We start from the raw sequence: 21,830 nt of genomic DNA, 5'->3' as shown, positions 1-21,830 counted from the left end.
CAGTGCTTAGTCCTCCCCTGGCACCCAGTCACTTCTCCGTAAATATTTGTCAAGTGTATAAATTCATCTTGTGACAACCCACACATATCTCTGTTAGAGCAGTTAATCTATACTGTTGTTCCTGGGTTTTTAATTCTCTGTCTCCTCTTTTGACTGTGAGCATCCAGATAGCAGAGCCTGTGTCTTTATCTTGGTGTTCCCCACGATGCCAGGTATTTGATCAGATGAGTATGTGAATGAATATGAATAATATGAATGAATACAAATAAGGGAAATAGATGACTCCAAGTAGCATGTGTTGGCTGCCTTTGTGCTGTTCATGAGCTGTCCTGCAGAAGAAGGGTAAGAATGAAGATGATTCCAGGAGGCAGATTTCGCTCCAAGTAAAGCCCAGTGATTACAGAGCAGGTGATGGAGTGGACTAGCTCTGGAAGTTTCCTGTTGCTGGAAGGCGGCCTAGTAGTCACAGTGGAGCTGCTCACTTGGGGTTATGGTTGCATGCTTTCCATCTCAGGTCGGTTTTGTCCACATGCTGCCTTTTAACCCCACGGTGCTCTGGTTCCTTGACCCAGGTTGCAGGGCGTCTCCACGTGGAAGTGATGCGAGTGACAGGTGCCGTCCCGGAGCGCATGGTGGAGGACGACTCCTCGGAGAACTCCAGTGAAAGCGGGAGTCTTGAAGTCGTGGACAGCACCGGGGAAATCATTCACCGAGTCAAGAAGCTGACATGCCGGGTGAGAGGGTGGGGCTGCAGAGGCTCGGATAAGTGACCTTTTCCATTCAAAACAATTTGATGGAACATCTTGGGCATTTTTCATATAACATGAGTGAGTGAGTGAGTGAGTGAAAATCACTCGGTTGTGTCCGACTCTTTGCAACCCATGGACTATACAGCCCATGGCATTCTCTAGGCCAGAATCCTGGAATGGGTAGCCTTTCCCTTCTCCAGGGGATCTTCCCAACCTAGGAATTGAACCCAGGTCTCCCACATTGCAGGCGGATTCTTTACCAGCTGAGCCACCAGGGAAGCCCAGGAATACTGGAGTGGGTAGCCTATCCCTTCTCCAGCGGATCTTCCTGACCCAGGAATCGAACCGGGGCCTCCTGCATTGTAGGCAGATTCTTTCCCAACTGAGCTATGAGGGAAGCCCCTGCATAAAACATGGCACAAGTTAAACTTTCTGACAGCAAACATGGTGATGGATAGTACTTTTTCCAGAAGTATAGCACACTTGATGATGGCAGTTGTGTGAAGTTTCAAAAGTTTCTATGTATGTGAGCTGCAAGGAGTGTATATTGTTTAGTGAATCATGCTTTTCTAGTAAAGGTTGCAGCTGTATCTGAAACTCAGTCATTAGGAAAGTTTGGGAGTGATGTATGCATTTGTCGCCGTGCTCATATACTGTAGTTACAAAACTGTGGTACAGATTTCATTACAGATGCTCTTGTATGCATGTGTACTCAGTCATGTCTGACTCTCTTCGACCCCATGGACTGTGGCCCACCAGGCTCCTCTGTCCATGGAACTTCCCAGGCAAGAATACTTCAGATGTCAGATGGATGACTGATTTATTTCATCCCTATGAAAAGCATGCACAGTTTGTTTTCTTTATGTGAGTTATATTTGTGGTTTTTTTTTTTTTTTTTTCCCTCTTCAGGTAAAAATTAAAGAAGCAACTGGGCTGCCCTTAAACCTCTCAAATTTCGTCTTCTGTCAGTACACATTCTGGGACCAGTGTGAACCCACGGTGGCCGCCCCTGTCGTGGACCCTGAGGTGCCTTCCCCACAGTCCAAGGATGCCCAGTACACCGTGACCTTCTCTCACTGTCAGGTACAAATGCCATTCCAAAATGAACTACTTGGGAGGCTGCCGGCCGGGGCTCAGTTCAGAAGTCTACTTGTAACTTAGAGGTTTCCCCATTATGAAACATAATACGTTCATTAGGCTTTTTAACCTCCACGTGTACTTTATTTTGTACATACAGTTCCACTATATATATTACAATTATATTCCATGGACAATTTGTAATAGATTCTCGAGATTACTTTTTTTTCAAAATTGTGCCCATTTTTTCTGGTTCTACACGTAGAAAACACATCCATATCACCACTTGTAAAATTTCACATATGTAAAGTCTATTAAGTCATTACTTTTTGTGTGTGCCTTTTTTAGTATATTTATTTAATTGAAGGATAATTGCTTTACAGAATTTTGTTGTTTTCTGTCAAACCTCAGCATGAATCAGCCATAGGTGTACATATGTCCCCTCCCTCTTGAACTTTGCTCCCATCTCCCTCCCCATCCCACCCCTCTAGGTTGATACAGAGCCCCTGTTTGAGTACCCTGAGACCTACAGCAATTCCTACTCTCTATCTGTTTTACATATGGTAGTGTTAGTTTCCATGTTACTCTACCCATATGTCTCACCCTCTTCTCCCTTCTCCCCATGTCCATAAGTCTGTTCTCTATGTCTGTTTCTCCATTGCTGCCCTGTAAATAAGTTCATCAGTTGTCAAGTCATTATTTTTATGAAAACAAGTAGCCCACTTTTTTAAAGCTGTGTTTACCAAGTCTATTTGTTAATTCTTTATTAATCTTTTGTTGTTGTTTTCTGAATATTCTTTTAAATATTCCTCATATTTCTTTACAGCCCAAAAGTTGCTCCTTTAGAAGGGTGAAACCTGGATTTAAGATACATCCTAGTTAACAACTGGCTTAATAAGTACTAGTATCAGAGGCCTTGGACTCACTATGTGACCTGGAGTTTTTTTTCACCCCTAAAATGTGCAGTTTGTCCTAATCGGTCATTAAATTTATTTTCCTTTTAAAATTCTGGCTCTATCTTCAAATATTCCAATCCCAAAGAAAGGCAAATGCCAAAGAATGTTCAAACTACCACACAATTGCACTCATCTCATATTCTAGCAAAGTAATGCTCAAAATTCTCCAAGCTAGGCTTCAACAGTACCTGAACCGAGAACTTCCAGATGTTCAAGCTGGCTTTAGAAAAGGCAGAGGAGCCCGAGATCAAATTGCCAACATCCGCTGGATCATAGAAAAAGCAAGAGAATTCCAGAAAAACATATGTTTTATTGACTATGCCAAAGCCTTTGACTGTGTGGATCACAACAAATTGTGGAAAATTCTTCCAGAGACGGGAATACCAGACCACCTGACCTGCCTCCTGAGAAATCTGTATGCAGGTCAAGAAATAACAGTTAGAACCAGAAATGAAACAATGGACTGGTTCCAAATTGGGAAAGGAGTACCTCAAGGCTGCATATTGTCACCCTGCTTATTTAACTTATATGGAGAGTACATCATGTGAAATGCTGGGCTGGATGAAACACAAGCTGGAATCAAGATTGCCAGGAGAAATACAATAATTTCAGACATGCAAATGACACCACCCTTATGGCAGAAAGCAAAGAGGAACTCCTCTTGAAAGTGAAAGAGGAGAGTGAAAAAGCTGGCTTAAAACTCAACATTCAAAAAATGAAGATCATGGCATCTGGTCCCATCACTTCATGGCAAATAGATGCGGAAACAATGGAAACAGTGAGAGACTTGATTTTCTTGGGCTCCAAAATCACTGCAGATGGTGACTGCAGCCTTGAAATTAAAAGATACCTGCTCCTTGGGAGAAAAGCTATTACCAACCTAGACAGGATATTAAAAAGCAGAGACATTACTTTGCTGACAAAGGCCCATCTAGTTAAGCTATGGTTTTTCCAGTAGTCATGCATGAATGTGAGAGTTGGACCATAAAGCTGAGTGACGAAAAATTGATACTTTTGAACTGTGGTGTTGGAGAAGACTCTTGAGAGTCCCTTGGACTGCAGGGAGATCAAATCAGTCAATCCTGAAGGAAATCAGTCCTGAATATTCATTGGAAGGACTGATGCTGAAGCTCCAATACTTTGGCTAACTGATAGGAAGAGCTGACTCATTAGAAAAGACCTTGATGCTGGGAAAGATTGAAGGCAGGAGGAGAAGGGGACAACAGAGGATGAGATGGTTGGATGGCATCAGCAACTTGATGGACATGAGTTTGAGTCAGCTCTGGGAGTTGGGGGACAGGGAAGCCTGGCATGCTGCAGTCCATGGGGTTGCAAAGAGTCACACAAGACTGAGCAACTGAACTGAACTGGTCTCCAAATAAAATAGAAAGTTAGGTAGTATAATGTTAAACCAATTCAGCACAGCACAGCCCTTTCATTTCCTTCCCTTTCCTGCTAATGGGAAGGAAATGAAAATGGTTCCTTGCCTGCTGCTTTGTTCTGGGTGATTTGCTTTACTGCTCCATCCATTCAGTGTCTATCTCTTCACTCATCTGTTTGTGAAAAGTTGGAGTGGGAGGGGCCTCCCTGGTGGCTCAGTGGTAAAGAATCCACCTGCCAGTGCAGGAGACACGGGTTCAGTCCCTGATCCAGGAAGATCCCACATGCCGAGGAGCAACTAAGCCAGTGCGCCAGAACTACTGAGCCTGTGTTCCAGAATATGGGAGCCACAACTACAGAAGCTCATGCACTCTAGAACCTGTGCTCTACAGCAAGAAAAGCCACCACAGTGAGAAACCCGAGCACTGACATAAATAAACATTTCTTGAAAAGTTGCAGTGGGAGCGTTTAAGAGCAAGAGTGCAGATTGGTGGAGATAATCATATAAAATTTAATTCTGTTTTTAGTCTCCTAAGCCATAGCAAGGAACAATCATAAATTCCTCTTTTTTTTGCTGTGCTGCTTGGTCTGTTCCAGCTGAAAGTTGGAATGGTCTGGGGAAAAGAGGCCGAACCACAAAGAAGGGAGGACAGGCTCAGCTCTGCAACAGCAAGCCGTGTGATGTGGGGCGGCTACTTTCCTCAGTGTCCTCTTGTATTAAAGAAAGGAACTCAATTCAGTTATCTCGGGTATCCCTTCCCATCTAATATGCTGGTTTCTTTGCCGTTTTCTGTCCAGCAGCAGCAGTGATGGGTTTAAGGTTGGGATCAAGCTTACATACTCTAAAGTGAATCTGTTTACAGTTGAAAGGTAACAAGGAAATTTCACAGATTCCTTTCTGCATAATTCCTGTCCTGTTCCCTTTCCCCTACTTATCCCAGGATTACATGGTCAACGTAACGGAAGAATTCCTGGAGTTCATTTCAGATGGAGCACTGGCCATTGAAGTGTGGGGCCACCGGTGTACCGGGAATGGCAGCTCCATCTGGGAAGTCGATTCCCTTCATGCTAAGACAAGAACGCTGCATGACAGGTGTGTGCTTGGCTGAGGGCTTCAGGCGCGGGGTCAAGGCTTGCGCTTGGACAGTGGTTGAGAATTAGGACTCTGTGAGCCCATTTCCTGCTTTGTGGAATGGGAATGATGAAAGGAACTACCAGGTTTTGGGAAAATTCAATGGGCAAAGGAACATCTTTTCTACAAGACTGAAACATCTGGGTGTCTACTTGGGAAAAAACAACCTTGATCTTAATTCACCTGATTGCACAAAACTTAATTGGAGATGGAGCATGACTTTAAATGTAAAAGATAAAACTATATAGCTTATAGAAGAAAACAGGAGGGTATATTCTTTTAAAGTTGATTCTTTGCCTCTTCTATGACCCAGCAATCTTCCTTCTAGGTATTTACCCAAGAAAAATGAAAATGTAAGTCTATAAGCAGCCTGGTACATAAATGTTTATGGCAGTTCTATTCATAATGTCCCCCAAACTGTAAACAACCCAGATGTCCTTCAGTGTGAGAATGATGAACTGTGTTAGTAGTTACACAATAGAATATTACTCAACAAAAAAAAGGAAAAGGACTGTGTCCCACTCTTACCCATTTGGACGAATTTCACAAACATTGTACTGAATCAGAGAAGCCAGAGCTAGAGGAGCACACTACTGCATGATTCCATTTATATGAAGTTCTTGAGCAGATAAAACGAATCTGAGGTTATACAGCTACTGCGAATGGTGTGGGAATTGAGTGGGAAGGGGCCTGAGCAAGCCTGTGGTGGTCATGGCCAGACAAGGGGCACAGATGCGTGCATTTGTCACGACTCATCCAGCTCTACACTTGAGAGCTAGACAGTTCACTGTGTCATACCTCAATCAAATAAATAAAAAGAACCTATACCATACGAGATTGTTCTGAGAGCTAAAAAGGAAAATAATCTGTGATACACATAGCTCAGTGCCTTACACATAATAAATGCTCAGTGACTAGGGGCTTCTTCCTATTGCTAATAATGTGTTTGGTTAATAATGTCATGGATGTGACTTTCCTGAGGCTCCGGTGGTTAAGAATCCATCTTCCAGTGCAGAGGATATGGATTCAATCCAGAGTCGGGGAAGTAAGACTCCTACATGTTGAGAGGCGACTAAGCCCATGAGCCACAAGTAGAGACTCTGTGCAACTACTGAGCCCAGGTGCTGCAACCAAGGAGCTTCCCAGGTGGTGCCGTGGTAAAGAATTCACCTGCCAATGCAGCAGATGCAGGTTCGATCCCTGGGTCAGGAAGATCCCCTGGAAGAGGAAATGGCAACCTACTCCAGTATTCTTGCCAGGATCATCCCATGGACAGAGGACCTGGCAGACTATACAGTCCACGGGGTTGCAAAGAGTTGGACGTGACTGAGCACATACGCATGCTGCAGCTAAGACCCAACAAAGTCAAATAAATGAGAATAAATAAATGTTAAAAGAATAATGACTTGGTTGTTTGCTGGGACGTGTTTCTGCAGGTGGAACGAAGTTACTCGCAGAATAGAGATGTGGATCTCCATCCTGGAGCTGAATGAGCTGGGGGAGTATGCCGCCGTGGAGCTTCACCAGGCCAAGGACGTCAACACAGGCGGCGTCTTTCAGCTCAGACAGGTACTCGGTCTGCCTCAGCTTGCTTCATGCTTTCTCCCTGTCCCCTTCTCACAGTTTCTGGAGCGCTCTAGTTCTTTGCCCTTTCCTTTATCCTCTTTGCCTGTCCCTCCCGGTTCCCATTCCCGGCACCCATTTCCACATCGAACCCCCGCCTCTGCAGGGTCATTCCCGGAGAGTCCAAGTCACAGTGAAGCCTGTCCAGCATTCCGGGACACTGCCGCTCATGGTAGAAGCCATCTTGTCCATCTCCATCGGCTGCATCACTGCCAGGTCAACCAAGCTCCAGAGAGGGTTGGACAGTTACCAGGTGAGACCAACAGGTTTGAAGCAGAGTTTAACAAAGATTGGTTAATACAGAACTAAGGCAGTCCTCTTTAGGAATATAACCAAGCTCTTTGTATCTGTAACCATGTATCTGCCCCACCCCCACCCCATTCATATGTCCATCGGTTGCCTTTTTACTAGGTTTAAAATACCATAGTGGCTTAGTGCTGCGTAGTAATTATTTTATTTATAAAAACACATTGGCGCTATTGTGCTCGTTTATTTCAGGCAGGTTTTATTTTACATCAGGCCCAAATTATGTTGGGTATGTGACATTGCTGGCTTGGCCTGATTCCACTTTTATTAATATAAAATCGCCCCCAGATGCTGCCATAATTAACGAGCTCTCTGAAAGCTTTCCTTTTTTTTTAAACTGAAAGTTGTCCTCATGATCGTTTATGTTCATTAAATCTCCTTTTGCTAAATCTTGTTTTATTTTATTTTTTTTAATTAAAAGGTGAAACCATCCAAGAGTTCATCACATTTGCCAATCACAATAAACTTTGAGATCAGGGACTTGTCCCCAGGGGCCTGAAAGAACTCACGTGCTTCACTGAGTCCCTGGCTTGCTATCAATTATAATTAGAGAAAAGCTTCCCCGATGGCTCAGTGGTAAAGAATCCACCTGCCAATGCAGAAGACCCGGGTTCCATCCCTGGTTGGGGAAGATCCCCTGGAGAAGGAAATGGCAATCCACTCCAGTATTCTTGCCTAGAGAATTCCATGGACAGAGGAGCCTGGCAGGCTGCAGTCCATGGGGTCGCAAAGTCAGACACGACTTAGCAACTCAACAACAGCAACTTAGAGACTTGGAAGAAGCAGATCGTTGAATCCTGGTTCCCTCACTGCCACAGGTGAAGGCAACATGTTCCGTGTCATGATGGGGAGAAAAAGTTTCTCTGTAGAGTCTGGGCAGAAGCCCAGACTATCCTGAGAATGATTCATCTTCCAACGCAGTTTCCTTTTGGCTTCATGGCAGCAAAGACTTTCCTGAAAGCTAAAAAGGACACTGACTTGGACTGTTTGGCCAAAAGGAAGGCACAACTTTGTGAGTTGTGAGTTTCACCCCAGGCCAAAACTGCCTCCGACTCAAAGCCTGGAAAGAGTGTAAATGGAGCTGTGAGGCTGGAGTCTATTGTTTCTGGGAGGCTTCTCCACCAGACTTTTCCCTGTGTGTGGAGTAGATGTTATTAATAGGCTCTCCCTTGCTTGGCCATTAACTTTGAGGGCAGCTACAGGACCTGGTAGAAAGAGCTCAGACTTGGAGTGAGGATACCTAGTTTTGTTTGATTTAACCGAGTCATTTAAACTTTGAGTTCTGGGACTTCCCTGGTGGTTGACTGGTTAAGAATCTGCCTTACAACGCAGGGGACACGGGTTTTGGTCCCTGGTTGGTGAACCAAGATCCCACATGCCTTCGTTCTGCAACGGAAGATCCCATATGATGCAACCAAGATCCCACATGCTACAACTAAGCCCCAATGCAGCCGAATAGATAAATATTAAAAATATATATATATATTTTTGAGTTCCCTTTTCTTTTCCTCCAAAACTATGATAATTCTCTGAGGTCCCTTTCTGCCATAAGATTTTGTGGCTTAATGAATCTCTGATCTTAGATAAAACCTTGAATCTGTGTATCCTGAACCATGATTACAGACATGGATCATTAACTGATGGATATCGTTAACTGATTGATTACTCTCATTTGAGGAACACTGTGAAAGTGAAAGTCAGCTCAGTCGTGTCTGCCTCTTTGCAACCCCATGGACTGTACAGTCCATGAAATTCTCCAGGCCAGAATACTGGAGTGGGTAGCCTTTCCCTTCTCCAGGGGATCTTCCCAATCCAGGGATCAAACCCAGGTGTCCCGAATTGCAGGCGGATTCTTTACCAGCTGAGCCACAAGGGAAGCCCCAAAGGAACACTCTAAGGGTTGATTATTTGCACTTTTTAAAGCAGCTATACCCCTTGAGTTAAAACCTCAAAGAATATAGTACCTGCCATGCAAATTTAAGCCGTGACAGTTTTAAAGCTTTTGTTTTTCTTTGCACCATGCTTCAGGTCATGTCCAGTACCGTTTTTGTTGGTGGAATAAGACACTAGAATTATTTTGATGTAATAGCTGGAGCCAGTCCAGAAAAGGCTGATTTCACAATAGTTCTACATCACGAAAGCTCAAGCTGGTTTTCAGTGAATAGAAGTATCTCCTTGGTCTAAGAAATAATGATAAATTAAGGCTGTTTGTACTTTATTCATTAGTATGGGGAATTAATTCGAGGAAAGTTATTTCAGTATTGGGATTGCATTTAATAAGTTAGAGTTATCCAAATGAAAATGATGGTTACTAAACTAAAGCTGAAGTTTATTTTAAAGTCTACACAGAGAATGATTTTAACAGTATTTTTTAAAGCACTTTTGAAAAGCAGTATATTTTTAAGTATACTTCAATATGAGAACAGTGTAATCATATTTTTTAAAGTGCTTGGAAAAAATACTCTTTTATATGACCAGGCCACTCCACTTCCTTTTTAACATTAACCCTCTAGTAACCCCAGAAAAATGAAAGAAGGATGTTTCATTTTAAGTAGAACCTGCCTCCATAGAGATGGATATTCTCTACAAATGGGGATTTCTTTATTTTTGTTTCTCTATTTTTTGGCCTCGTAGCTTCTGGGATGTTAGTTCCCTGACCCAAGATCAAACCCAGGCCCTCAGCAGTGAGAGCCCAAGAGTCCCAACCACTGAACCACCAAAGAATTCCTTTTCTCTCCTTATTCTTGTTTCTAAGGAAAATCGTCTCAACTAAAACCCTTTTGTTTTCAACACAATCATTTTGTTTGGCAAATGTTTTTGCCAAAAATGCTTATTTTATGTAGTTATTGTAAAGTGTTGTCATGGGTCTAGGACAGTTTTGGTTTTTCTCACCTGACTGATACATGAATACTGGTCTGTCCTACAGTGGTGGATGATAGAGCCGTGTATCCAAAATCGTGGGCTGTGCTCTTACCATGAGTGAGTAATAGTTGCTCACTCCTGTCCGACTCTTTGCAACCCCGTGGACTGTAGCCTGCCAGGCTCCTCTGTCCATGGAATTCTCCAGACAAGAATACTGGAGTGGGTTGCCATTTCCTTCTCCAGGGGATCTTCCCCACCTGGGATCCAACCTGGGTCTCCTGCACTGCAGGCAGATTCTTTACCATCTGAGCCGCCTGGGTAGCCCCACGTAGTCATGAACTCTTACTGTAGCGGTTTAGTATGCAGAATCTCTGCAGTCTTCCCTTGGTATCCAGGGGCATTGATTCCAGAACCCCGCTTTGGATACTAAGATCTGAGAATGCTCAAGTCTCTTACATAAAATGGCCCAGTACACTCCACCCTCTGTATTAGGAAACTTCTGTGGTTGGTTGAATCTGCAGATGGGGGACTTGTGGATACAGAGCACTGACTGTACCTGGAGTCTTAGCTTCCCAGTGGTTTTTCCCCTGGGATCATGTCACAGTAACTGAGGTGTGGTGCCAGGTCAAGGGCACAGACCTGGCTCAGTCCTGACCCCTGCCACTCTCTGTGTAAGCCTTGGGTTCAATCATTTCATCCTTCAGGCCTCAGCTGCCTCACAGCTAAAACCAAGAGACTGAGCAAGAAACTCTCCAAAGTCCTTTCTAACTTTGCCCACTCTAAATCTCAATTGACAGCTCACCCAGAAACTAATAGCACTTTGCATAACAGTGGGGTAAGTCTTGACCCAGTGGGGTTGGTTCCTCTCCCCAGCTAAGAGAATCTAAGACAGTTCCTATTTTTAAATGACTGCTTTCTCGATGAAAGAAAAAAAAGTAAAATCTTAAATTCGCTAGGTTAACTATAGGCAAGTGAATGAAATCCAGTTTTTGAGATTCAGTTCAATGTTTATTATGCCGATGCTGTTTGTGTGTGCTGTCCTTTGTAATGTGTGTGTTAACCTTAGAGACCTGTTTTCCTTGTGTGCTGTTTGAGAACCAAAATGCATGTCCTTTGTGTTTATTTTTTTCCTACCAGAGAGATGATGAGGATGGTGATGATATGGATAGTTATCAGGTATTACTGTTGCTGTCAATCCTGTGGCATGGGGCACAGCTGCTGCTAATTGCCAGCATCCGCAAAGCCGAGGGCAGGGAGGAGGAAGGGCCGTAGAGCAAGAATATGCCGTTTTCACTCGCTTTTGATTTGCTTTCAGCGTAATCAGGGACACAATCCTGTTTCTACAGATTTCCCCTTCAGTTCAAAATGTATGTGCAGATAGTTCGTTTTGCCATGCCATCTCAAACTGCTTGTAAAGCCTTTCTAAACAAGACCACAATCGCTGTATTAAATTGATCTTAAGAACTGTAGTTATCTATCCATAATCTTTAAATAGACCTGTGTTTCCTATGTGAACCTGCAGTTAGCACCTTACATCCGAGCGAGTTACATTGTTCTAACATGCGATTTGATTTTTAAAGATTTTTGCCAGACAGAAAAAGTGGAGACATTTTAAGCACGTGGTTTTGTTTAGCCAGTTTTCTTCTTTCTGTAAAGCCAAGCTTAGTTATTCATAACCTGGAGAACTTAACTCTCGGCCTTAAATCTTTCTGGAAATCTAGAGGAAAAAGTGCACAGGTGAAGTAGCGCTGACCATCCTGCAGTCAGCGGAATGTGGGATTACAGTAACGGCCAAGGTGACGAACCGAGATGAAGCTTTCTGGGTTGGTTCCCAGTCTCTGTACTGATTCTCTACATAAATGTCAAGCGCATGTCTTCTGGTGTGCCTTCCTCTAAGTAAAGTGTGGATCCGTCATAGGGGACACCTCAGAAGTCCTCAGGTGTCTGCTCTTAATGGACCATCTTATGGGTTAGACTGGAATTAGGCAGTCAAAGCCTTCTGAATAGGGTTGGTAGGTGTCTTTCCTGCCTCGTAGCTTTACTGAGAAAGAAAACAAACAAGTAAAAACAAATCTTAGGGTAAATACCAGTCTCCCCTTGAATCTAGCAACGCCATTAACTAACGTCCCGTGGCTGGCTGTGCACTTCCTGCCCCGTGGCTCACAGTCAGGTCCAGCATCCGCTTCCGGGATTTCTCAGCATGGCTGACTGCATGTTGGCTTTTTGCATGGGGCGTTTTTGGTTAGCCTCATGGTAGCAGTTAGAGGTAAGATCTTTGCAGCAAGTGCGAGAGGTTCTCTGCTGATCTATTCTCTGCCTTTCAGAAAATACATGTTACCCAAGCCATTGAGCTATGAATGGTGAAAATGTGATTCTCCATTTGCTGTTTTGAAATTGGGGGTCTGTTTCTGGTGCCCTTCCTCTTAGAATCACAAACCTCTTCAAACAAACAGCTACAACTTAAATACATAGCTGCACATATTGTATAACAGCTGGTATAGTTGGAGCTTCTCTTGCTTTTAAGTATAATTATCCTTTCGGAAGTCCAGGGGCTCTGATTTTCTGAAAATCAGGATCCTCAATCAGCATGCAGGGTTCCTAAGGCTTCTGTGCTTTCTTGCATATTAATCACACGGCAACGTTTAATGACCTTTCCTAATGAAAAGATTCCTAATCAATTGAAACACCTGTTGTTAAAAAAAGAGAAAGAGTTATCTGTGCACTTTACAGGAAAATGTTTTCCCTTCCTGATGCCAGGAAGAAGACTTAAACTGCGTGAGAGAGAGGTGGTCGGATGCCCTCATTAAACGGCGAGAATACCTAGACGAACAGATTAAAAAAGTCAGCAACAAAAAAGGTACATGAGATGTAACTCTTGGCTGGGAGTTGCCTTTTCATTGGATAGTGGGGGTAGGCTGTTTTCCTTCCTTAGCTACACAACAGTATCTCAGATTTTTGACCCTGTTACAATTATAGATATTAGTGAATTGTTGTTGTGCAAGGTTGGTTTAAACAGGCCTTAAATTTGAAAATAATAAGTTTCATTACTTGAGTGGACTAGGACATTAAATGTTAAATTCAGTTTTCATTTTGATGAATGCAAATGCCATCAATATCAACATGTCCATATGAGGTATTCCAGGCCCAGATCCTGGAACTGCAGTGAAAGGGTCACTTTTGAACCCATGACACGTGGCAGGTGGGCGTCGGCTACCACTGGTCGGTAACCATGTGCTCGGCTTGTTGAGGGTAGCCAGAAGTCAGCTCTGCAGCTCTGCTTACCACTACCCAACCTCGAGGATTCCATTTGCTTCCAGCGGCAACAGCCATTTGGATTCTAGAGCAGAAATGTGCTCTTAAAACGCCAGTTTCTCATCCAGATTGTGTGCTTCACTCAGTGTGGTTGATTCTCCACCAAAGGACATGTCCTGAATGTGAGTCCACTTCACATAGAAGGCAGCGAAAATCCTCTCTCCGTAAAACAGCCTGGTGTCAGTTTTTGTATGCGCTCAGCCTGCTAATGAAAGCCCACTTTGGATTTCCCTGGTGGTCCAGTGGTTAAGAGTCTGCCTACCAATGCAGGGGACGCCAGTTCAGTCGCTGGCCTGGGAAGATCCCACATACCATGGAGCAGCTAAGCCTGTGCACCACAGCTACTGAGTCTGCGCCCTAAAACCCAGGAGCTGCAAGGACTGAAACCCAAGCTCCCTAGAGCGCATGCTCCACACCAAGAGAAGACACTGCATGAGAAGCCTGCACACTGCAACTAGAGAAAGCCCGAGCACAGCAATGAAGGCGCATCACAGCCAAATATAAATAAATTAATTTTTTCAAAAAATGATAAAGTGCTGGGAGTTAGAACTTCAACATATCTTTAAAAAACAAACTCACTCCAGAGTTAAATTAGGCTAAGAGGATTGCAAAATAGATCAAATAAAATCCCTTGCATTACAAGTATGAAGGAGAATAAGTTCATTTTGCAGAGTGCAGGAGACCATGTTTAATCCTCTGTAAAATGATGTGTGGTTTCGTAAAGCAGTGCCCTGTCCATTATTGCACTGGATCCTTCTGACAGGTGCATGAAGTCGACATGACTTGTAGGATCCCTATTTGACAAAGTAGGAAATGAAGACCCATCTGTGGAATAACTTTCCCAAATGACAGAACTCTTAAAAAGACCCGAGTCTTTTCATTCCTGTTCCACTGCTCTTTCCACTCTTTCTAGCTTAGGCTCTGCTAGGCCGGTGTTCTAGCCCCCATGAGCTGCTCAGGCTTAAACTTCAGAGCCTCAAATCCTTTTTTTTGTGGGGGAGGACATCATGGATGGTTAAGCCACTCCTGGATACCACCCAGTGCAAACCGATTTAAATTTAGAAATCATCTCTCCTCCCCCTTGGTGCTCATGCCCCCGTTTTGCCCGCAGAGAAGACGGAGGATGACGTGGAGCGGGAAGCCCGGCTGGTGGAGCAGTGGGTGGGGCTGACGGAGGAGAGGAACGCCGTGCTGGTGCCTGCGCCGGGCAGCGGGATCCCCGGGGCGCCTGCCGACTGGTGAGACCCCTCTCCTGTGGTGGCCTGGGGCGGGTCAGGCGAGTGACCTGCTGAGATTGTCACAGAAAATGTTAAATACTACAAGCTGCCCAGGGAAGGGCCGCCCAGCCCCAGGGCTCCCGTGTCTCTTGTCCTTGCCTGCTGCAACCACTGTCCTCGCTCAGAAAGCCAGAGATCAGTTATCACTGGCCAGGAATCAGATACCACGCTCCTCGGTTCCCTGGAATGAGCACCTCGGACACAGTTTCCTGATCTCCAGAAATTCTTATTGTTGTTCAGTCGCTCAGTCATGTCCGACTCTTTGTGACCCTATGGACTGCAGCACACCAGGCTTCCCTGTCCTTCACCATCTCCTGGAGCTTGCTCAAACTCATGTCCATTGAGTCAGTGATGCTATCCAATCTCAGCCTCTGTCATCCCCTTCTCCTCCTCCTTCAATCTTTCCCAGCAGCAGGGTCTTTTCCAATGAGTCAGTTCTTCACATTAGGTGGCCAAAGTATTGGTGCTTCAGCTTAAGCATCAGTCCTTCCAATGAATATTCGGGATTGATTTCCTTTAGGATAGACTGGTTGGATCTCCTTGTAGTCCAAGGGACTCTCAGGAGTCTTCTCCAACACCGCAGTTCAAAAGCATCAATTCTTTGGCGCTCAGCCTTCTTTATGGTCCAGCTCTCATATCCGTACATGATTACTAGAACAATCATAGCTTTGATTAGATGGACCTTTGTCAACAAAGTAGTGTCTCTGCTTTTTAATACACTGTCTAGGTTTGTCTAAGCTTTTCTTCCAAGGAGCAAGTGCCTTGTAATTTCACAACTGCAGTCAAGAAATTCTCATATCTTGACTTAAAAGAAGGGTGCTTCTTGAAAAGGGCAGAAATGTCTTCTTTTTTGTCTTCATGCCTATTTAGTTTGGTCACTAGCATAGAGTCAACACTTAAGCACTGATTTTCTGTCAGTCCTGATGCTCAAGAGAAGCTAGGCAAGTCAATCCAGTTTTCTGTACCACCTCTAAAATAGTCACTTCTCTTCTTCCCATCACTAGAATTATTCTCAGAAAGACAAAATAATCTTTGTTTCAATTAATTACATGTAATTCATATAACTGGTAGTTCTTTATAGAAATCACACAAATCCCATGATTTGTGTTAAATAAGGATGATAAGAATTGTGAGGTTTCATTTGTAAGAGCTGTATCTGTCTCCACAATGGTTCTCTTCTGCTTCCCTGCCTCTGTGATGTTTAGTTATTTAACAAGGGGCAAAACCCATATTTTGTTATGATGAAATATTGTTATTAAATTTAGGATCCCACCACCTGGAATGGAAACCCACATACCGGTTCTCTTCCTTGATTTGAACGGTAAGTAGACACCTATTGTTCCAAGGCTTGTCACCCTGAATGAGGTTTGCAATCTAGTCAAACCCACAGCACTTTAGCCCTGAAATGACTTGTCTGATCACTCACATGCCTTATCGAGGTAACAACCAAATGTATAAAACCATGACATATAGAATCACTGAAAGACAGATGTAGAAATTTATTCCTCAAAAAAGAACACTCGAGAGATTGAGAGCTGCATACAAAAACTGCAGTTGAGTTATTGCTGGGAAACAGTAACAGACATGGAAATTACGTGAGAAAGTCACCACCCTTACAGTTCTGAATCCTTCTGTGTTGCCGGTGCTCCGGAATCTGCATTTCTGACTGGTGCCCTTGGCTCCCCACCGCCAATGGTGGTGTTCCTAGACCGTGATGACTTGTAACCCTACATGAAGGGCTGTCCATTATTGTAGCATCTAGATTGAACCTGGGTGAACCTGGAACAAGTGTTTTCAATGTGTTTTAGCAGCAAAATCGATTTTCAATATGAACTCGTGAATGGAACCCCATGTGTGGAATATGAGAGTAGAGCTGCTGAGCTTAGGGATAGGCCCTTCTGTGGGGCCCTTGGGATTCTCAAAGCACAGCCTAAGAACCTCTCTTCTGGAGGGAAGACCAGTAACCGATGAAGATGTGGGAGGTTGGCTTTGTCTCTTTTAAAAAAATGCGGGCAATTTTTTTAAAAGCCTAGAAGTAGACTGTTACTTCACGAAGCAAGGAGTTCCCCATTATTGGAGGTTCCCCATTATACAAGTAAAGGCTGAATAACTGTACCCAGAGATCTGTAAAGAGTGAATCCTACACTGGGTAGGGCATTGGAGAGGATGGCCGTCAAAGTTCTCCCAAATGCACAGAACTTTATTGCTAAGTTGGTAATTTAACCAAACAAATCTCTGCTGCTGATGCTGCTAAGTCACTTCAGTTGTGTCTGACTCTGTGTGACCCCATAGACGGCAGCCCACCAGGCTCCCCCGTCCCTGGGATTCTCCAGGCAAGAACACTGGAGTGGGTTGCCATTTCCTTCTCCAATGCATGAAAGTGAAAAGTGAAAGTGAAGTCGCTCAGTCGTGTCCGACTCTTAGCAACCCCATGGACTGCAGCCTACCAGGCTCTTCCATCCATGGGATTTTCCAGGCAAGAATACTGGAGTGGGGTGCCATTTCCTTCTCCAACAAATCTCTAATTCAGTGTAAATTACATAAGTAGGACCATAAACTTAACACTAGGTTATAAGAGGAATTGACATCAGAAAGCAGCACAATTGTAAGGTATGTTTACGTAGTGAAAATGTTTGTTTCCAGGACTACATATGGTATATATTCAGTCCATTTTATAGAAGAGTCTCAAAGACACCCTTTTGGCTCCCACAGTTATTTCTGTAAAAGATAGAAACTGTTGTGGGCACTGGAATCACTGTTTTAACTGCAGAATAAGGGATGAAAAAAACAAATAGCATTACCTATAAACTTCATCAGTAAAAAGCATATTTAAAATTTTGGGGTGCTTGCTTAAAAGAAATCTGATGTTTCCCCCACTTTTGTATCTGTTCCCTGGACTTCGTCAGCGGATGACCTCAGTGCCAATGAGCAGCTCGTGGGCCCCCATGCATCAGGCGTGAACTCCATCCTCCCCAAGGAGCACGGCAGCCAGTTTTTCTACCTGCCCATCATAAAGCACAGTGACGAGGAGGTAATGGGCCTTTAAGAGTCTCTTAAAGGGCTTCAGATTAATGTACATGCCTCTGGGCCTGTCTGCCCATTAAGCTGCTGCGGTCTGGGCTTTTGGAGAAGTGGACTGGGAACTTTAAAAAATAGAATAGATGTGTTATCCAAAAGGTGAGGGAAAGCATCTGTGATTCAATAGAGTTGCATGTGGTTTTCTAGCTCATGATGTAAAACTGCTACAGCTGAGCTGTCTTATTTCCATGTCCCCCTCCTTCCTGGGTCCCTAGGTTTCAGCCACAGCCTCCTGGGACTCCTCGGTGCATGATTCCGTTCACTTGAACAGGGTCACCCCACAGAATGAGAGGATCTACCTGATAGTGAAGACCACAGTCCAGCTCAGCCACCCGGCGGCTATGGAGCTGGTCTTACGAAAACGGATTGCAGCCAACATTTACAACAAACAGGTAGTAACGGGGCCTGATTCTGCCTTTGCATGTTGTTGTTTAGTCGCTCAGTCGTGTCCGACTCTGCAAGCCCATGGATTGTAGCCCGCCAGGCTCCTCTGCCCATGGGATTTTCCAGGCAAGAATTACTGGAAGGGGTTGCCATTTCCTCTTCCAGGGGATCTTCCTGACCCAGGGATGGAGCAGCATCTCTTACGTCTCCTGCATTGCAGGCAGATTATTTACTGACAGCTCCCTGGTAGCTCAGCTGGTAAAGAATCCACCTGCAGCGTAGGAGGCCCTGGTTCAATTCCTGGGTTGGGAAGATCTGCTGGAGAAGGGCAAGGCTACACTCCAGTACTCTTGGGCTTCCCTGGTGGCTCAGCTGGTAAAGAATCCGCCTGCAATGTGGGAGACCTGGGTTCGATCCCTGGGTTGGGAAGATCCCCTGGAGCAGGGAAAGGCTACCCACTCCAGTGTTCTGAGCTGGAGAATTCCATGGACTGTATCGTCCATGGGGTCACGAAGAGTCGGACACGACTGAGCGGCTGTCGCTTCACTTTACCACTAGCGCCACCTTTGAGCGCTAAGTTTCTTGCTCCTTGCTATCCAAAGTGGTGTTTGGGGGTGTTCATTCAGTGGCTGTGCAAGTCCCTACCAGGTTATAATCTGATTGTCATTTATCTAAGATGACAGGGTCTGAGGATAGCAGAACTAAATGTCATCCAGCAAAGAACTCTTCCACCTGGACCAGTTTGAGACCCATAATCCTAGGAGGAAGTGAAGTTATGACATTTCTGTGTTTGAAAAAGGTTAAGTGCCTGGCGTAAGCAGGTTAAAGACAAAACCAGGACAAAGGCAGGCTGCATGCAAGTCCGTCTCCTAACGCCTCCCTGGATCTCATCTCAGAGACACTGTCAGCAGAACAGACGCTCTGAGCTGACTTGTGATGCTGCCAGGATGGACTGATTAAACGCTGACTGCATCAAGAGGAAAGAGAGCAGATGGGATGGGAAAGGGAAGCAGTGAATCCCCGATTTCTCCTAAGAAACTTTTCCAAATGTACTTTTTCCCCTGGAGTAAAAGCTAGGAATCTCTTTTCTTGAAGAAAATGTACAGCTTAAAAATCACTTTCAGGTTTTTTTTTTTTTTAAAACATAGGTAAAATTTGTTGATAGGCAATATTAATTATATATCATGATGATATATAGTATGTTAATGTATAACGTGGGCTTCCCAGGTGGCTCAGTGGTAAAGAATTGGCCTGCCAGTGTAGGAGACACAGAAGACCTGGGGTCCATCCCTGGGTGGGGAAGATCCCCTGGAGTAGGAATTGGTAACCCACTTCAGTATTCTTGCCTAGAGAATCCCATAGACAGAAGAGCCTGGCGGGCTAAAGTCCATGGGGTCGCAAAGGGTTGGACACAACTGAGCAACTAAATACACACACGGTAAAGAGAAGCAACCACAGAAAGCCCTGGCTGGACTGCAAATTCTGTCATCTAATCCCTGGATTTAATAGCTGGATGTTACTGTCCTTCAGGATTGAGGACAAAGATTTTTCCATTCAGTGTTCTTCTGTTTTACTGTGTAGTGTGTATGTATCAAAAATACAGTCATTGATTTTTTTATATAATTTATATAATACTAAATAGCTTGTATTTTCCACATTGCTTAATTCAGCTTTCCTTTTCTACCAGAGTTTCACCCAGAGTTTGAAGAGGAGAATATCACTGAAGAATATATTTTATTCCTGTGGTGTAACCTATGAAATAGTATCCAACATACCAAAGGTAAAAGCACGTATTACTTTTTTGAAATGTCAGAATCTGAGTATTGGAGAAGGAGTTAGGTCTCAAAACTTTTAAACCATTTTCTCACCCCAGTTTTGAGAGAAATATAGTTCACGTAACAGTAAGTGCCTGCTTGTCTCCTTAGGCAACAGAGGAGATTGAGGACCGGGAGACGCTGGCTCTCATGGCCGCGAGGAGTGAGAATGAAGGCACGTCGGATGGGGAGACGTACATCGAGAAGTACACGCGGGGCGTGCTGCAGGTGGAGAACATTCTGAGCCTGGAACGACTCCGGCAGGCAAGTAACTGCAGGGCGTGGACCAGAGGGCGAGATCACCAGCAAGTGAAAACTGATGGTGGTAGTCGCTCAGTCCTGTCCAACTCTTTGCAACACCGTGGACTGGAGCCCACCAGGCTCCTCTGTCCGTGGGATTCTCCAGACAAGAATACTGGAGTGGATTGCCATGCCCTCCTCCAGGGGACCTTCCCAACCCAGGGATCAAACCCTGGTCTCCTGTATTGCAGGCAGATTCTGTACCATCTGACAGATCACCAGCCTTCACCCCAAATGGATAAAGATGAACTTACTTACCAACACACCTTCTCTCTCAACCCATGAGAGAAGGAAGACTTGAGTAGCCGTCTCATTAGACAAAATAGTTACTTTGACAAAAGAGTGACACAAATTCAGACGAGTGCATTTTACTGAACCCTCCTAGGGAAGCCCCATTATTTCATCTTCAAGATGGATGATGGGGGGAGTTGCACAGCAATGGGAATGTCCTTTGTGCCGCTGAACTGTGCAGTTAAATATGGGTAAAATAGTATGTTTTATATTATGTGACTTTACCATAAAAAAATTTTTTAAATAAATAAGTAAGCCTGCAAGGTAAATCCTGTCATCATTTCCATTTGTAAATGAGAAAATTGAGGCTGACAGCCGTGAGCCACCCCGCCCAAGGGCACCCAGCAAGAATTGGTACAAAGTCAGATATAAACCCAGGACGCTTGACTCCGAAGTCCACATCCTTAACCACATTCTCTCTCTCTCCCTAGTGTTTGGACCCAGGTTAACCTCTGTGGCAAGATATTGCCAGGTGAAAATAATCCACTAGGTCATGAAACTCCAGAGGGGGTGCCACCCGATAGAGGCAGTAGAAGTTATGAAAAGTGTGCTTTGAGCAAAAAGAGGACCAAGATTGGCATCTCTCAGAAAAATCTTCCTTTAGTGGAAGTCCCACCCAAACTGGCAGACTGAAACACAAGCAGCATGAAAGTTGATTGTAGTTTCACAAGTAACGTATATAGTTAATGGTATTTCATCCGTGTTTCCTCTACGCACCTATATGTAAAGCTACAACATAAAATACCTTTAGTTCATCAGTCTTCCTGGTTTTATTTATGAAAAATATTTTTCATAAATTAAGCAAAAAAAAAAAAAATTAGTGAAAACAATAAGATTCCAGTTTTGTAAATACAGGGTGGGGAGGGCTGGTAGCATAGGCTTGAAATGACGTTTATTTCTATACTTTTGAAATCTTTCACAATAAACATATATTCCTTTTGTCATGGGAGAAAGAAAAATCAATGTCATTTTCAAATTTGCAGGCGGTAACGGTCAAAGAAGCGCTTTCCACCAAAGCTCGGCACCTGCGGCGAAGCCTCAGCACGCCCAACGTTCACAATGTGAGCTCACCCGCCGCAGGGCTGTTGTCCAAGTGACTCATCTCAGGGTTTGGGGTGTGGCAAGTCAGGAGAATCAGGTCAGGGTGTGTCGGCAGGGAGATTTACATTTGGCTCAGGTGTGGGCCTCCCAGGGTGCCAAGCCTGCTCCTCTGTTCTAGAGATGCCCACCAGAGGGCCATTACAAGTAACAGGACTGAGCTTTGTATGTGTGTATGTTGCCCACAAGCT

General features: G+C 44.3%; 1 protein-coding gene across 14 annotated transcripts in view; it reads left to right on the top strand.

Moving 5' to 3' along the window:
* The window catches only part of KIF13A (kinesin family member 13A), a 200,194-nt gene that overhangs the window by 161,464 nt on the left and 16,900 nt on the right, over positions 1 to 21,830 (top strand). For 12 of the 14 annotated variants that reach the window (XR_008711373.1, XR_008711372.1, XM_055570725.1 and 9 more), the window contains 14 exons: positions 573 to 734; positions 1,659 to 1,832; positions 5,104 to 5,255; positions 6,731 to 6,863; positions 7,024 to 7,170; positions 11,223 to 11,261; positions 12,843 to 12,942; positions 14,509 to 14,635; positions 15,940 to 15,995; positions 17,581 to 17,705; positions 17,968 to 18,144; positions 19,824 to 19,916; positions 20,062 to 20,214; positions 21,525 to 21,602. Coding sequence is in view for 12 of the 14 variants with exons in the window: in XM_055570725.1 (XP_055426700.1) it covers positions 573 to 734; positions 1,659 to 1,832; positions 5,104 to 5,255; positions 6,731 to 6,863; positions 7,024 to 7,170; positions 11,223 to 11,261; positions 12,843 to 12,942; positions 14,509 to 14,635; positions 15,940 to 15,995; positions 17,581 to 17,705; positions 17,968 to 18,144; positions 19,824 to 19,916; positions 20,062 to 20,214; positions 21,525 to 21,602 (1,716 nt within the window). In the remaining 2 variants the exon portion in view is untranslated. The remainder of the gene's footprint in view (positions 1 to 572; positions 735 to 1,658; positions 1,833 to 5,103; positions 5,256 to 6,730; positions 6,864 to 7,023; positions 7,171 to 11,222; positions 11,262 to 12,842; positions 12,943 to 14,508; positions 14,636 to 15,939; positions 15,996 to 17,580; positions 17,706 to 17,967; positions 18,145 to 19,823; positions 19,917 to 20,061; positions 20,215 to 21,524; positions 21,603 to 21,830) is intronic. The other 2 variants (XM_055570727.1, XM_055570719.1) reach the window with 1 other exon arrangement.

This window comes from Bubalus kerabau, chromosome 3 (assembly GCF_029407905.1).
Source record: "Bubalus kerabau isolate K-KA32 ecotype Philippines breed swamp buffalo chromosome 3, PCC_UOA_SB_1v2, whole genome shotgun sequence".
NCBI lineage: Eukaryota > Metazoa > Chordata > Mammalia > Artiodactyla > Bovidae > Bubalus > Bubalus kerabau.
This window is presented reverse-complemented; position numbering and strand designations above follow the sequence as displayed.